The 18,500-nt window shown below is 33.9% G+C and overlaps 1 protein-coding gene across 7 annotated transcripts in view; it reads right to left on the reverse strand.

Moving 5' to 3' along the window:
* Positions 1–18,500, reverse strand: part of HERC4 (HECT and RLD domain containing E3 ubiquitin protein ligase 4) — a 127,114-nt gene that overhangs the window by 77,822 nt on the left and 30,792 nt on the right. For 4 of the 7 annotated variants that reach the window (XM_020869902.2, XM_020869899.2, XM_020869908.2 and 1 more), the window contains 4 exons: positions 14,819–14,908; positions 13,872–13,948; positions 7,916–8,137; positions 6,711–6,802 (listed from right to left, as the gene is read on the reverse strand). In XM_020869902.2, the coding sequence (XP_020725561.1) occupies positions 6,711–6,802; positions 7,916–8,137; positions 13,872–13,948; positions 14,819–14,908 (481 nt within the window). The remainder of the gene's footprint in view (positions 1–6,710; positions 6,803–7,915; positions 8,138–13,871; positions 13,949–14,818; positions 14,909–18,500) is intronic. The other 3 variants (XM_020869904.2, XM_020869903.2, XM_020869901.2) reach the window with 2 other exon arrangements.

Here is an 18,500-nt window from a genome sequence, read left to right on the forward strand (position 1 = left end):
TACTGTTACTAAACTATAGACAATCTTTAAAATATCTATCATAAAATACATAACTGGATTAAAGGCAATATTTTTTAAAAAGTTAATTCATGATGACAGTTCAACAAAAGCACAATTAGTATTTTCTCAGTTCAATTGCTTTTCTTCATAGTTGCAGCTATGTAAACAAATTTAAGTGGAATAAGAGTGTTTATACAGACTTCTATATCAGGAAATTGATTTTTCTGTTTAAAATCTTTTTATCATGGGAAATTTCAACAAAGACACAATAGTAAAGACAAATATGTATGTATATGTGTGTGTGTGTGTGTATTTATCTACATACTAAATTGTCACATAAACATCACTCAGTTTCAACTTGTAAAACTTAAGACAACCCTGGTTCACTGATGCCCTTCCCACCCCGCTTTGAGGGGTATTTCAAAGCAGAAAACTGTATCAGAGGTACTTTAAACTAGCAAACTGTGGTCAAAAAATCATTTCACCTATAAATGTGTATGTATTCTCAATGGAACATATCTCTAACAGATAAAAATATATAACACAATACTATTATACACAAAAAACATTAATTTCCTTTTTTGGACAGAAATAGCAAGTGTTAAGTTTTATTTCTCAGGTTTTTTCATCTTACTGACATTACTGACTTGATATAAGATTGTGAATATTTAAAATATACAACATGACATATATATATACTCTGTGGAATTACTACTACAGTCAATAAATTAACACATCCATCACCTCACACACTTTTTTGGGGGGAGGAAAAAGCTCAGATCTACTCTCAGCAAATTTTAAGTACAGAATACTGTATTGTTAATAGTCACTATGTTGTACATTAGATCCTCAGAATTTAAAAATCTTGTAAGAGGAAGTTTGTACCCTCTGACCATATATCCCCATTTTCCTCACACCCCACACCCTGGGAACCACCATTCTACTTCGTTTCTGTGAATTTGACTTTCTATTCCTAATTGCCTTCCCGCTCATATTTTTTTAAACAATTCCATGTATAAGTGATACCATTTAGTATTTGTCCTTGCCTGGCTTATTTCACTTAGCATAAGGCCTCCAGGTTCATTTATGTAGTTACAAATTAAAGTATTTCCCCTTCTTATGACTGAGTAATATTCCAGTATATGTATGCATGCCCATGCACACAGGTACACATCACATTTCCTTTATCCACTCATTTGTCAGTGGACACTTTGGTTGTTTAAATAACTTGGCTATTGTGAACAATGCTTCAGTAAAAATGAGCGTAATCTCTTTAAGATCCTGTTTTCATGTCCTTCAGACATACATCCAAAAGTGGAATTGCTGGATTTATAGTAGTTCTATTTTTAATATTCTGAGGAATCTTCATACTGTTTTCTATAATGGCTGCACCAAGTTGTATTTCCAACAGCAGTGTATAGGGTTCCCCTTTCTCCATATACCTGTTTTGTTTTTGTTTTAACTATAGTGATCATAACAGATGTGAGTTTGTGGTCTTGACTTGCATTTCCTAATGATTGTGATGTTGATACTGAGTACCTTTTTCATGGTCTTTTGGTCATTTGTGTATCTCCTTCAGAAAATGTCTATTCAAGCCCTTTGCCCATTTTTAAATTAGACTGTTCCTCAGTCACGAGTTATGTATTTTAGATATTAACCCCTAACCAGATACATGATTTACAAATATCTTCTCTCATTTCACAGGATGACTTTTCATTTTGTTGACTGTTTCCTTTGCTGTGCAGAAGCTTTTAGTTTATTTTTGCTTTTGTTATCTGTGTGCTTTTGGTGTCATATCCAAGAAATGACTACCAAGACTCATGCCAAGAAACTTTCTCCCCAGGTTTTCTCCTAGGAGTTTTACAGTTTCAGGCCTTACATTTAAGTCTTTATTCCCTTTTGAGCTACATTTTGTTAAGTGGTGTGAATTAGGGAGTCAGCTTTTGAATGTGGATGTTCAGATTTCCCAGCATCATTTATTAATGATGATGTGTGCTCTAAGCACCTTGTCAAGGATTTGCTGCATTTATTTCTATCTATTCTGTTTGATTGGTATTAATATATGTGCTTGCTTTGACACCACTATCATGCAGTTTTGGTTACCATAGCTTTGTAATACAGCTTAAAATCAGGAACTACGATGCCTCTACTTCATTGCTCTTTCTCAAGATTGCTTTGGCTATTCTGGGTCTCTCGTGGTTCTGTATGAATTTTCAGATTGTTCTATTTCTGTGAAAACTGCCGCTGGAATTTGAATACAGATTACACTGAATCTGTAGATCACTTTGAGTATACAGACATTTTAACAATATTTGTTCTTCAAATCCAAGAACATGAGAAATCTTTCCATTTATTTCTGTCTTCTTCAATTTCTTTCATTGATGCCATATAGTTATCAGTGTACAGGTCTTTCCTCTGTTTGGTCTACCTTTATTCCTAAGCATTATACTGTTTTTAATGCTACTGCAAATGGGGCTGGTGCTTAATTTCTCTTTTTAGACAGTTCGGTAGTGTATAAAACACAACCCACTTTCAATGTTAATTTGTTGCAACGTCACTGAATTTGTTTATTGGTTCTAACAGATTTTTCAAGGAGTCTTTAGGGTTTTCTCTTTATAGTATCAAGTCATCTGCAGAGACAACTTTACTTTTTCCTTCCTAATTTGAATGTCTTTAATTTTTCTCATGACTAACTGCTATGGCTAGGACTTCCAGTACTTTTTTTTGGCCATGCAGCAAGCGGGATCTTAGTTCCCCAACCAGGGATAGAACCCATATCCTCCCACAGAGGAAGCATGGAGTTCCAACGACTAGACTCCCATGGAACTCCCCTTCCAATAATATCTTAAAGAGCAGTAGTGAAAGTGGGCATCCTGTCTTGTCCCTAATCTCAAAGGAAAAACTTTCAAATTTTCACTTTTCAAACTTTTCACCATTAATTATTATATCAGTGATAGGTTTGGCCTTTATTATGTTGAGGCATGTTCCCTCCATACAACACTTTGTACAGTCTTTATCATAAAAGGATGCTGAACTCTGTCAAATGCTTTTCCTACAACTACTGAGATGATAATATAATTTTTATCCTTCATTCTATTAATGTGGTGTACAACACTGACTTTCAAATGATGAACCATCCTTGCATCCCAGGGATAAATCCCACTTGCTCACTGGATATATAATCATCTGAATGTGCTACTGATTTTAGTTTGCTAGTATTGAATAGTTCTGCATCTACATTCATCAAGGATGTTGGCTTGTAACTTTCTTTCCTTGCAGTGACTTTGTGTGGCTTTTTTATCAGGATGATGCTGGACTTACAAAATAAGTTTGAAAGTGTTCCCTCCTCTTCTATTTTTCAGAGGAGTTTGAGATGGATTGGTGTTAATTATTTTTCAAATAGTAGAATTCACCAGTAAAGACATCTGATCCTGGGCTTTTCATTCTTGGGGGACTTTTGATTACAATCCCCTTACTCATTAGAGGCATATTTCAATTTTGTTTCTTTTGGTAAACAGTTTTGATAGTTTGTATGTTTCCAGTATGTACCCACTTCATCTAGGCTATCTGATAAATTTGTTAATATATAATTATTGATAGTAATACCTTACGAACCTTTGTATCTTGGCATATCAACAATCATATGTTTGATGGGTAACATTAAAAATAGGTGGGACAGTGTGCTTCAGGCTTATCTATTCCCATTAAGCTTAATGCTGATATTTGTCTAGATTCATCACTTCATTAAGGAGTATAAAATGGGTATAAAATGAGTATTAAAAAATATTTCTTCTAAATTTAATTAGTTGAAATTCTTCTATAGAAAACTTAACTCATCACTATTAAGTCATCATGAAATACAATAAAAATGCTTTTCTCATTTACTAATTTTTAGAAAATGAGTTGTTCCAGCAACTTCCAAGGATAAGCAATAAACTTCGTTTTGTACTGATCTGGGTAAAACGAGGATCATTATGAAGTCAGAGATTTTTTATAATTGGTACATTTCCACATATTAAAGATATTATTTCTTTTTTTTGACCACTGAACACACTTCTTCAAGTTGTCCTTCTGACATGATCTTAGTAGTCTTTGCTTTTTTGTAACACAAAATACCCAAGGCTATTTTCATACTTTTTTGGTTCCAGATATGAGATCAGACTCCTTTCTAAGAAGCCTTGGTTCTTTTTAATAGAGAATCTACAACAATCAAAGAATATTCACTGCTTCTAGATCACACCTATTGACTTACATCTCATATCTTTCACTGGTCATAGCAAACAAACAAATTTATCTTAGAAGGAGAAAAGTAAGAATTCACACTGATACTTATGAGTCAAAGCAAAGATTACTGAGTTTTAATTTGATTGCTACTATTTTATGTCTTTTCTCTTAAGCTGAAAATCATGGTTTCTAACAACAATAAAATAAATACTTATTTGCTTTATCCTACTCTATATGCAATATAGTGAAAATAACACTACTAATTTTCCTCATAACAATAAGACTGCAGAATGCAATTTAAGAGGCTCTCTGTGAATTCAATTTATCTTTAGGCTATTTCCCACTAGTGATGTACAACAAAATACTATACTTTAAAATGACCTAAAAGAAATCTTCTATAGTTGTGCTACTAGTAATTTTGTAGAACTGTTTTAATATACAAATATAAGCTAGCTTTTTAATTATGTATAAGAGTTTCTAGGTTTCAAAGTCAAAACATAAGGCAAGGCTCATTTGGTCTACCTTTTCTTTTCAAATATAAATAACATGTATCTTCTTTTTCCTTAATGGTAATATGTCCTAAAAATCATTCTACAACAAAATAGAGATCTTTCTCATTCTGTTTTACAGGGTATGGCACTACACACAGTGGAATTACCATAGTTTATTCAATTAGGCTGCTACCAATAGGTATTTGGATTTCTTCTATTCTTTTGTTATTAAAATATTACCACAGCAAACAGCCTTGTATATACATAATTTTGTATCTTTGGAATAGATTCTTAAATTGCTAAGGGATTGATAAGTCAAAGGTATATGTACATGTAATCTGCATAATGAATTTATAAAAGAACTTGAGAAAATTGACATCTTTATGGTAGTGTCTTCATATCAATTAACATGCATCTCTTTCTATTTATCCTGCTTTTAAAATTTTGTGGGATTTTTTATTTTTCCTGTTTGTTTTGCGCAAGGAAACTGCATTGTAAAGTAATCCTAATCTGTCTTCAAGAAGTTCTTCCAGAAAAGCAAAAGGCACTGATATACAACTAGATTTTAATTTTGAAACACAGAAAACTAAAAAATATCTTACTTTTGAATACTTAAAACTATCTAATTTTGTTGAAAATAATATACACCAAAAATTCCAGTGATAAGTATCTATTTTTCTCTCAAAAGAGAAAAATATTGACACTGTTTTGAGAGAAAAATACAGAAGATTAATAGAATTCTCATTTAAAAAAAAAGATATAAAAAAAAAAAAAAAGATATAAAGACTTAGAAATCTTGGGAAAATAAGATGAGTGCTTATCTGAAAGGATGAATTTGAAAAGCATTAACATGTGAATATTTCTACCACAAAGTAATCCTAAAGAATAATATCATACAAAATATTCTTTACTATCATGTTCAACAGAGCTTATTTCTTCTAAGTATCAATGACAGAAGAGAATCACTAAAATTTGTAACTTGCCAACAGTGATTACATCTGTAATTTGAATGTAACTGAATTTTTAAAAAAATCAATAAAATATGGTAATAAGATTAGCAGAGATAATAAAACGTCCTTATTCAAAAGCAAGTACAATAAAATTTTTCTAAAAATTAACTTTTGTAATTGGTCATTATAAGATTTTTTAAAATTTCTTTAGTACACTGTATTTGATAAGGACTGAGAATAATTCTTATTTTGAAATTTCCAGTGGGGGGGTAAATGTGTAGAATTTTTACAAATCTGATGAGAAGTAATTTTTTCTTGCCAATTTTATCTACTATGCAGGATAAAGAAAGATAAAGATGCAAAAATATTAATCTCTAATTCAGTCAATGATAATTTGCTAGTTCCTTTATGTTAACATGACTATAATAAACAGCACTACTGGTAAAAGCTTAGCCTATTTTCATTTTACTTCTAATTGCTAGAGAAGTATACAGTATTCATACTGAACTGGTACATATTCAAGAAAGTGAGAGGTCTGAGTTAAAACCATTAGCAAGACTGTGATAAAAGCTCATTATAACTCCTTGCATAATACTGATTCTTGGCTTAGGGATAATAGAGGAATTCAGTCTCCTCTGTTACTTGTTATACTTATAAGCCACATGGAAGCTAAATTAAATTAGGCAGTTATGCAATATAAATGAGACTGATACACAAAGCACAGTAAGCCTGACAAACTAAAAAGAAATTATTTCATTCACAATATTATTCAGCAGTGTTTAACATTAAGTTGAAAACCTCAACAATATGAATCATCACCACACGAACAGCAGATCACAATTCACATTTCATAACATAAAACATTTGAAATATAAGGTAAACTGTTTTTGAGAACAGATGATAACCTAAGCCCCTTTTTCAAAATAAATTATTTTTTAGACATCAATAACCCTCAAGGTTTCAATATACATATCATTAAGATATTCACTAATTACAAAATAACTACCATAAATATTAATAAAAAAGTTTTACAGGAGTACAATACCTTGGTTAGTGCAGCAGTATGATCTTCTCCACAACAAATATAAACTATTTTCTGAGTTCTTAGTGACTTTAGTAAATTAGGAACATACCTATCTGAAAATTTCAATAAGAGAACAGTTAACGAACATATTAACAAACAGTATTTTTAAAATTAATATTATTCTACAATGTATTTCCTCTACAGCTTCCCAAATGGTGGAAGACAGTGATAATTAAACCATTTTAACAATTCAATACTTTTGTAGTAAAAGGCTCAGTTGGGTTGCCAAGTCTTTCTATTCTTAACTACAGTGATAAAAGGTCTAAAAAGGGGAATTTAAATCTAATCTGCCTCAGTGCCTATCTACACTCAGGAATCAAGGAATTTCAAAGCTTTTTGACTGCTTCTAATACATATACATCATTCTTTATATCTACCTCATGATAATTAAGCTCATAGCATCCTACTTTGAAGCCTAAAATTATACTTCCTGATGTTTTATAGCAGGAAAGATATAATGTCCTAATCTGACATTAGGAAATAGAAACAGGAAATAGAAAACTATTTCTAAGGCAGAATAAAATATTTTCAAATTCAAAGAGTATTATTTGTTAACATTTCCAGTTGTTATAAATCAACAACTCACTTTTGTCTAACTCATTATAATTATGCTGAACTTTATTAAATCAGTTTTTGTATTTCAAATACTGGCATTCAACCTAATACAGCTATGAAAAATCAGTTCCCAAGATCCCAATTTAAGTAGTCATAATTTTTTAAAATTCAAAAAGCTTATTTGTAAGACATTAGCATCACCATTAACAGATTAATCAAATGACTCAGACATAAATAATTCTTTGAAATACTCAAATAGATGAACACTTCATGTTACTTTTCAGGATAATTTTACAACATTTTTTAACTGATGGTAGCTATAATGTGGTTACCAAAATGAAGTAATGTTTTCCTCAATTTTCCTTTAACAACCATTCAACAAAGAAGATTTTTGTCCAGATGTACTTTCTCCATTTTATTTTAGAACAAAATAATATTTTTGGCCTTCCCACAATCTCCTAAAAATATTATCAGGTGAATTTTTAAACTAATCTCTCCATCCCCACCTAAATCCCAAGGAAGATTTGGGTATACTTCTGACACTAAGAATCACTAATATCTCAAAAAATCATCTCTCTTTAAAAGTATATCTATTAAAAATGCAAACCTACCATTTTCATCATTAAGACCTAGTTGACCAAATTTGTTGCGTCCCCATCCAAAGATAGCTCCAGAAAGAGTGAGTACAAAACTATGGGCTCCTCCAGCCGCAATTTGCATGAAAGGGATTCCAAGTAAAGACTTAATCAGCTGTGGTGAAGCTTGCTTTTTACAGTCAATGCCTAAACCCAATTGACCATATTTATTCTGTCCCCAGCAGAAGACTTCACTTGCTGTAAAACGAAAATCACAAATTACTATTTTTTTCACACACAAAAAAATTCCATTTGAAAATCATCAGTTATTTGGGGACATTCTTCCTTACATTGGATGAAAATACATATTTCTCCTTACAATTATTTCTTATATGATACTATCTAGAACAATCCATATTAGTAGAGTTTTAGTTTGACTCACTTTACTAATGAATAGGGTAAGTCACATAATTGAGTGTAATCTCATTTCCTGATGTTCCTTTAGAGTTTTAGTTCAACTTACTTTACTAATGAATGGGGTAAGTCACATAACTGAGGGTAATCTCATTTCCTGATGTTCCTTAAGAAAGTACCATCTCTTATCAATATTCCTCAGGTCTCATTTTTATTCTATGATTTCTCACAAGAGGGACTCATTTAAGCTCAAGGCTTCAGTTATCAATTACATGCGGAATACCTTCAAAATTTATCACTACCCTTTATCTCTTCTCTGAGCAATAAACCCATGTATCAAATAGATTATCTGACAGCTATACTTCAATATTTGAAAAATACTTCCAGTTCAGCATGCCCTAAACTCAATTCATGATCCCCTTCCTACCTCCCATACCTGGATCTCTTCCTGATGTTCCTCATTTTCAGTAAATAAGCATCTTAACTGAGTCAGCAGCACAAGTCATAAACATAAGGAGTCATCCTTCATATTCCCCTCCTCTTACCTTACATACAGGTTTTTATTAATTAATCTATCACCTATCAATGAAGTCACATAGTTTTCTTTCTAAAGAAAAATATGGCTAATAGATCCACACCTACCCATTTCACCAGGTTTTTATAATACTTCTCTCTTAGTTCAGGTCAGTTCAGTCGCTCAGTTGTGTCCGACTCTCTGCGACTCAATGAACCACAGCACACCAGGCTTCCCTGTCCGTCACCAACTCCCGGAGTCCACCCAAACCCATGTCCATTGAGTTGGTGATGACATCCAACCATCTTATCTTCTGTCATCCCCTTCTCCTCCTGCCCTCAATCTTTCCCAGCATCAGGGTCTTTTCCAATGAGTCAGCTCTTCGCATCAGGTGGCCAAAGTATTGGAGTTTCAGCTTCAACATCAGTCCTGCCAATGAACACCCAGGACTGATCTCCTTTAGGATGGACTGGTTGGATCTCCTTGCAATCTAAGGAACTCTCAAGAGTCTTCTCCAACACTACAGTTCAAAAGCATCAATTCTTCAGTGCTCAGCTTTCTTTATAGTCCAACTCTCACATCCATACATGACCACTAGAAAAACCATAGCCTTGACTAGACAGACCTTTGTTGGCAAAGTAATGTCTCTGCTTTTTAATATGCTGTCTAGGGTGGTCATAACTTTCCTTCCAAGGAGTAAGTGTCTTTTAATTTCATGGCTGCAATCGCCATTTGCAGTGATTTTGGAGCCCCCAAAAATAAAGTCAGACACTGTTTCCCCATCTATCTGCCATGAAGTGATGGGACCGGATGCCATGATCTTAGTTCTCTGAATGTTGAGCTTTAAGCCAACTTTTTCACTCTCCTCTTTCACTTTCATCAAGAGGCTTTTTAGTTCCTCTTCACTTTCTGCCATAAGGGTGGTGTCATCTGCATATTGATAGTTATTGATATTTCTTCCGGCAATCTTGATTCCAGCTTGTGCTTCCTCCAGCCCAGCATTTCTCATGATGTACTCTGCATATAAGTTAAATAAGCAGGGTGACAATATACAGCCTTGACATACTCCTTTCCCAATTTGGAACCAGTCTGTTGGTCCAAGTCCAGTTCTAACTGCTGCTTCCTGACCTGCATACAGGTTTCTCAAGAGGCAGGTCAGGTGGTCTAGTATTCCCATCTCTTGAAGAATTTTCCACAGTTTATTGTGATCCACACAGTCAAAGGCTTTGGCGTAGGCAATAAAGCAGAAACAGATGTGTTTCTGGAACTCTCTTGCTTTTTCGATGGTCTTGCAATTTGATCTCTGGTTCCTCTGCCTTTTCTAAAACCAGCTTGAACATCTGGAAGTTCACAGTTCACGTATTGCTGAAGTCTCACTTGGAGAATTTTGAGCATTACTTCACTAGCGTGTGAGATGAGTGCAATTGTGCGGTAGTCTGAACATTCTTTGGCAAGCCTTTCTTTGGGATTGGAATGAAAACTGACCTTTTCCAGTCCTGTGGCCACTGCTGAGTTTTCCAAATTTGCTGGCATATTGAGTGCTGCACTTTCATAGCATCATCTTTCAGGATTTGAAATAGCTCAACTGGAATTCCATCACCTCCACTAGCTTTGTTCATAGTGATGTTTCCTAAGACCCACTTGACTTCACACTCCAGGATGTCTGGCTCTAAGTGAGTGATCACACCATCATGATTATCTGGGTCATGAAGATCTTTTCTGTAGAGTTCTTCTGTGTATTCTTGCCATCTCTTCTTAATACCTTCTGCTTCTGTTAGATCCCTACCATTTCTGTCCTTTATTGTGCCCATCTTTGCATGAAATGTTCCCTTGGTATCTCTAATTTTCTTGAAGAGATCTCTAGTTCTCTCTACTTGGCCTCATTTGCTCACCCATTGCTACATTTTATTTAACAACTCTAAACATCTTTTACTTATCTTTATAAAATAAATGGCACTAATAGTTGATATACTAATAAGTGATTTTTAAAAATTCATACCATAATAGTACATACTTACTAAGTTTCTCTCCAAACTAGATTACCAGTTCCTCTCCCAAAAGACAAGCACTCTTACCAACAGCTGATATGCACGTGCAAAAATACTCTATGGATATAACTAGCAGACATTTGCATATACAGAGATATAAAAATGTAGATCTGATATATGGTAGACACCATAATAATGTTCTGTATAAGTTTCAAATTCATTGTTCTATAAATTTATATGTTCATGTCTTTATTTCATAATGAAACTCAAATGAGCTAATTTTTTTTAAAAACACAGATTCGAAATGTTGCTCACCTGAGAAAAATTTGTCAGTTACTTCTCACTGCTCTTGGGATAAACACTTTTTACGAGGCTTCTAAGGTTCTACAAAATCTACCTATGTTTCTGAGCTCATTTCACACCAACGCTTCCCTCATTTACTATACTTTGGCCATACTCACCTTCCTTCGTATTTTCCAAAGCCTGTTTCTTACACACTTTCTGTCTCACACACTCTGCCTAAACCTTCCCCTCACCCTTGTCTAATTTACTTCTATTCTCTCCCAGCAAGTAGCCTTCCTTAATCTTCAAGATTAAGTTCAGGCCCCCTATTACGGGATCTGAGTATCCCAAACCTTTTTCTTTACAGTCTTATTTTGTAGTATATGACTATACTGTTATCTGTATGACTGAACCGTAAGGGCTAGGCTAGTCCCTAAGGATGACTCAGTGGTAAAGAATCCACCTACCAATGCAGGAGACAAGGCTTTGCTCCTTGGGTCAGGAAGATTCCCTGGGGAAGGAAATGACCACCCATTCCAGTTTTCTTGCCTGGGAAATCCCACGGCTAGAGCAGCTTGGTGAGCTACAGTTCACAGGGTCACAAAACAGTCGGATACAACTTAGCAACTAAACAACCACCATAAAGGCTAGTACTATATTGCTTACCACTGTGCCTAATTCATACTGAGCGATCTGCTTCCCACCCCAAAAATTTGTTTTTCACTAAATGGATAAGACATTGCTAAAACATTAAGCTGAATAAGGCAAAAGAATACTTGTTGAGACAGAAAAACTGTCCTATCAGTAAAGCCTTCGGGTATAAGTTTATCTTGAATTTATCTACCAAAGTATCAAAAGAGAAGTTGACATGGTAACATCAAAAAATATAGGGATGCCAGCCCACCCCTCATTTTATTCCTTAAATGGAATAAATCCAAATCCATTAACATAGCATGTAAGGCCCTCTATAACAGATTCGTTTTTACTTCAGCCACTACTGATGCTCTGAAAATACCTCCCATGCTCTGAAAATATCCACGTAAAATTATATGCTGATACACAAATACACAAAATACTTTCCTTCTATGCCCTCACTAGTACTATTACTATAGCCAATCCTTAACATTTCCCCCTAGCTGCTTCTCAACAGATCTCCAATTCTGAATTATATTCATCTTTCAAGACTTGCAGCAAATATGAATCCCTTCTTTATTGTTACCAATTGTATTGACAAACTACACTTTTTCCCTTATTCCCACAGTATTTTACTTTTATCTTGACCAAAAATAGTATATATTTTTTCTGCCTCAATTTATAATATTTGTACATCTGCCTCTTCTATTAGGTTACATGGTCCCTAAAACTGTCTCTTACTTTATCAGTATTCCCCTATAGTTCTAGTCTACTGTTTCCTTCACAATAGGCCTCACAAGGCATTTAATAAGTTTAAACTAATAATAATAAAGCCACTGAAACTTACTTCTATAAATGATATAACAAATACACGGGGCTTCCTGGTGCATGTGTGCCGGCTCAGTGGTAAAGAATCTGCCTGCCAACACAGGAGACATGGGTTTGGTCCCTGATCTGGGAAGACTCCACATGCCACAGAGCAACTAAGCCTGTGCGCCACAACTACTAAGCTATGCCTTAGAGCCCAGGAGCCACAATTAATAAGCTCATGGGCTGCAACCACTGAAGCCCCTGCCCTAGAGCCTGCGCTCTGCAATAAGAGAAGCCACACCACAATGAGAAGCCTGCACACCACACCTAGAGAGTAGCCCCTGTTTGCCACAACTAGAGAAAGCCTGTGCAGAGAAACAAAGTCCCAGCAAAGATAAAAATAAATAAAAATTTTAAAACTATAAAAAAATAAACTTATATGGCAGGTTCTCTACTAACTCATAATTGTTAGTGAGCACAGGAAGAAGTCAAAAGAAATAAGCAAAGGTAACAGGATTCTTAGACGACTTCCTCTGTTCCTAGTCATAAAAAGTTTATCTGTGAGATCAAATGAATTTGGGCAAGTTATAAACTTCCCCAGCTATGAAGGAATAATGTTCAGCAAGCTAAAGAACAATCAGATGCAGAAAATCAATTTCATGTCTACATTCTTGCAAAAAATGATTTGAGAATGACACCATTCAGAATAACAAAAAACATCAAACATCTATGGAAAAATCTAACGAAATGTTAAGACCTCTCCACAGAAAAGAACAAAATATTCTTGAGACAGATTAAAAGGAGATTAAAATGAATGGGGACATATCACTAGTTGCTGCTGCTAAGTCACTGCAGTCATGTCTGACTCTGTGTGAACCCACAGACGGCAGCCCACCAGGCTCCCCCATCCCTGGGATTCTCCAGGCAATAACACTCGAGAGGGTTGCCATTTCCTTCTCCAATGTGTCAAAGTGAAGTCGCTCAGTCCTGTCTGACTCTTAGCAACCCCACAGACTGCAGCCTACCAGGCTCCTCCGTCCACAGGATTTTCCAGGCAAGAGTACTGGAATGGGTTGCTATTGCCTTCTCCAATATCACCAGTTGAAGAACTGAAAGACGCAGTATTACAAAGATTTTCCTCAATTCAATTTAGAGACAATGTGCAATCCCAAACAAAATCCCAATAGTTTAATAAGTGTCTGTGAAAACCGCCAAACTAATTCTAAAATGTATACAGAAATGTAAAGGATAAAGAAGAACCAGGGCAATCTTTAATAAGGATGAAGTTGAAGGAATTTCGTCTTTAAATAAGAAAGCTGAAAAGGCTAAAGAAAATAGAAGCAACGCTTACCTTTAGAAAGTGCAAGTGAATGATAGTAACCACAAGCAACCTGTACTATCTGGATATCCGACAAACTTTTAATATTTCTAGAAAAGAAGAAGAGATCAGATTAGTTAATTCCATTTAATAAATGGATCCTGAATGCTATTTATGCTATTTATTGACCACCTACTATGTGCAAAGAGTTTCCTTACCAGCAGTTCCTTACTAGCATAACCTAGCAGTTTATGCTTTTTTCACACAAGCCCAATTTATAAAAAATTTATGCTAAAATCAGTAAACAAAATCTAAGTATGAAAAATTAAGAGGTGTGATGAGAAAACACTTTGAAAGGACAATATTTAAGCACAGTAATCTATACTTACACTTCAGTGCTCTTGTATGTTTTTATTATCAAAATTTGAAAAAACTTAACTTGACGTACGAAACCTGGTAATATATTTCTAAGACAGATGTACATGATCTAATTTGTCGAAAATTGGTGTTTGGCCCAGTTTAGTACATGCTCTCCTCCATCAGGTTCCTTAAGAACCAGCAGGGATTCCTATCATGTGATGCTACCAATCACAAATTATGAAACCTGTTCCCTCTGGACTATCCTTCTGCCTTGCATCTAAATCAATGATATTAAATGTATTTAATTCTTTACTACAGAAATTTAATTAATTCATATCTATTATGATCACTGATGTGTGAGGTCCTATTTCTGCCATCTCATGTTTCTGCCTTACATTTTTTTAGCTTCCTTTCCCCCCCAATTTCTGATTTTTCCTTAACTGTAATATAACTCTAAAGGCTAAGTGTTAAAACATCATGAAAATCAAGTAACTCTGTGCATGAATCACCCGAGGTTTTATATAGTTCACCTTCACCTGGTCATTCTGTTTTTCCTGAATTAACATTTTCAAGAAAACAGGGGGGTGGGAAAATACAGTATGTTTTTTATTTCCCTTTACCTGATACTGCCACCTGACCTGATTCTGCCATATGAGAGTCCGGAGCAAGTTCTGACCAGAGTGTCGATACCCATGATTTTCGGGAGGCAGCTTCAGCAAACCAAATTTTGAGCGGGAAAAAGGAGAGTTATTCTAATCCATATTGTTGTATTAAAAGTAATTTATTAAGTGGATTTATGTTCTTAACTACAAAACTTGAGAGTTGTACTGCTACCATTTAGCAGGATCCAACAAGTTAACAGGGTCCAACATATTTTCAGATTTTCAAATATAGCAAAAGGCTAAATGTACACTGGCAAAGCAAAAACGGGAATAAAAAATACATGGATATGTACAACTGTGAAGTTATTAAACATTTACTGTTACTGCTTATGCATATTAGGTACATCATACATTGACGAGTAAACGGTACTGAATGATTTTAAAAAAAGAACTGTTCCTGGTATCAAGCCCAATCTGCAAAACTAAGTAAAATCTTTTCAAATTCTACATTCTCACAGCACGCTGTTTTCTCCTTCACAGCATTTATCTCTATAAATTACTGGAATACTTATTCATTTAATTATTACTAGTATACTCTGCTAAACAATAAGCTCTTTAAGAGTGGAATATTATCTTCTACCCATGGAATCCCAAGCACCTACCACAGTGTCTGGCAAAACGTATGGGGAAACAAAGGTATGTCAAGTGTCCACTGTTTGAGGATAAGTGAATCTGTAACTTCTTTGAGGTTTTAGTATTAAACTACGTATAAAGTTTGCCCCCCAAACTTCTAAATTTGCATGGCAATTTACACTCAGTGACTCTCATTACCAAAATATTATCATGCAGCTTAGAATACAGAATGAATTTTTCAGTTTTGTCTGCTCAAGACAAGTGAGGATATTCTTCTGTGGCATTACTGTATTAAAGGAAAGAAATCTCTGTTTTTGTCTCTATGGAGATGTAATACTCTGAAGATGCGGGAGTGGAAGTGGGAAAGAGAAGAGGGTTTGCTTTTTTTTTTTTAAGCTTTTGGGAATTTAAAAAACAAACAAAAATACTATGATGTATATGAATAGTAAAACAATTTTACCATGGTGCATTTTTCCTGAAGAGACAAATCAGAAAATTCTTAATGAAACAAAGTCTTACAGAATTCATCAAAAATAATCCCCAATGAGTAAAAAAGATAATGTAAATGTTTTTCAGTTTTCAATTTTTAAAAGGATTCAAATCAAGTTAATAGGAAAGTCAAAACAAAAGAAATTTTGTAAATAAAAATATATTTACACATGTACATGAAGAGTCCTAATTAATAAGAACTATGAAAAGAAAATCAAAATTTCAGATGTCTAGGGTAAATATTTTATAAATACTTATAAATTTAACTCCCTAAAGTTTAGAGTTCTTGTCAAACATTTTTAAATGGCCATGACATCACTAAAATTATTCATTGTAAAGAAAATAATTATTTCTTTACTGAATTTTGAAAGATGTTTGAAATTTTAAGAAAATAGTGCATAAACTTGGAAATAAGATTTATACACCCCTCCCTTGAGAAGCCTTTAAGTCAAAACATAAGTTGTTGAGAATATGTGTACTGTTGTGTTGTTACATTTTTCCAACTTAATGCACAGTGGCAATATGGGCAGAAACCAGGCATTTCCAATTTGTCTGTGAAGGTAAAATTCTTTAACAACCATTAACAAGAAACAGTGAAAAGTTTGAATATAATCAAGAATTTAGTATGAAATCAAGACTTTGAAGAACTAAAGCATTAAATATTTTGCCAATTAGAAAATCATCAAGGTGTATAAACTACAAAAATAAAGCTTTTTGTATGCCAAACGTACCTCAAGAAAGTGGTTTTAAAAATAAATTTCCCAGTAAAACATAATCAACAATTTTGTATTTCCCAATTAAGCCGCAACTTTCTTATTCATCTGAGAAAAGTCGTAGCTGATTTTGAAAAATTTAGGCTAACAACTGATCTAGTCTCCCATTAAATATTCTTTAATTTTCTCTGCACTTTCATATGCTAATATTAGGCAGAAACTGTAACATATTTTTTGGCCATGCCATGCAACGTGCAGGATCTTAGCTCCCCTGCCAGAGATCCAACATGGCCTATAGGTGAAAGCAGAATCCTAACCACTGGACCGCCTGGTAACACTCTGCAATATGCTTTCAAAATTGAGTTAAATCAAGAAAATCTATTCATATGTCTGAGCTTCCTCCTATCATATGTTTTATTCAAAACGTATGTGAAAGTTATAAAGCTGGCTGACATTTCTAAGCACCTAGAAAAAGATTTGGATCTAAAAAATTACTTGGTGTTGAGATTTAAAAAGAAAAAAAAAAATCACTGGTGGTCTTTCATAAAAACATACTCCTACTGTATTGAAATACTAAACTGCCCTTTAAAATATGAAGTACCAGTAAAAATTTATATATATATATATATATATATATGTATATGTATGTGTGTGTCACAACAGATCCAAATAAGATTAGCCCATTGAAAAACTGAGAAAGTTCAACAGGAACGACGCCCTTATACACAGCTTAAAACTAACAGAGAAGTTTAAACCAAAGAATTCAATTAAGATCTTTTACAGGTCCCCATTCAGGTTCATAAAAGAGCAAAGTCACAAATAACAGGATTATTGGGCAACCTTCAAATAAACTGTCACATAATAAAATTTCCTCCTTATCTTTCTCTCTTTACAAAGCATCTATGGATTACTGTCTCTTATACCAGAACTGAACAGGAAAAAAAAAAGGAAAATTCAGTGGAGTGAAGAATATGGGAAACTAGACAGCCTTGCTGTGAATCATGGTTTTGAAAATAAGGACTTAGAAAATCTAACATTTAACTCTCTTTTCAATCCTAAAAACAAAAAGTTCTTAAAAATCTTAAATAGAAAAACCCCATTCTACAATAATTACTTATGGAAGGAAATAAAGGCAGTAGAGAATGTGACAAATGTGAGATCACTCTGTTTCTATGAATGCTTTGCATTTTTGTAGCCAATAGCCATTTGGCTGCAAATTAACATTTTCTAAAAGAAATCAAAATTGAAATGACTAAAAAAATTCAATTTACTTAGCTTAAGGAAAAAACTCTCTCTCCCAACAGCACCATCATTAAAGAGGCACTAAAAGCATAATGGGAAATGTGTCTGCTATTTAATTGTTATTACAGAAGAAACAAAAAGAGAAGAAATTTGTTTGGGGAGTTTTGCAGAATTTGATTACAGGTTAAAGAAAACACATTAATGAGACATATCCCAAAGTCTCAACAGACAGCTCATTACGAGAACAAATATAAAGCATCAAACTAAAGATGAAAAAAATCTTTTAATATGCTAAAACAAAACAAATACTTCAAATGTATACTTTAAGTTTTCAACAGACATACACACACACACATATATATATTTGATAAAAGGATATGGGCTTACTGAAGGAACTAGATACCATCTCTACTTTAAAAAAATTTAAAAAGGTCATTTCTAATGATAAGAGCTCTGTTCTGATTTTTTTTTGTTTTGTGGTTGTTTTTGTTTTTTAGCACCATTTAACTTAAAGGATCTTAGTTCCCTGACCAGGGATTGAAACTGTGCCCTTAGCAATGAAAGCATGGAGTCCTCACTGGACCGCCAGGGAATTCCCTCCTGTTCTGAAATGTATTATTTCC

This window comes from Odocoileus virginianus, chromosome 7, assembly GCF_023699985.2.
Source record: "Odocoileus virginianus isolate 20LAN1187 ecotype Illinois chromosome 7, Ovbor_1.2, whole genome shotgun sequence".
Lineage (NCBI taxonomy): Eukaryota > Metazoa > Chordata > Mammalia > Artiodactyla > Cervidae > Odocoileus > Odocoileus virginianus.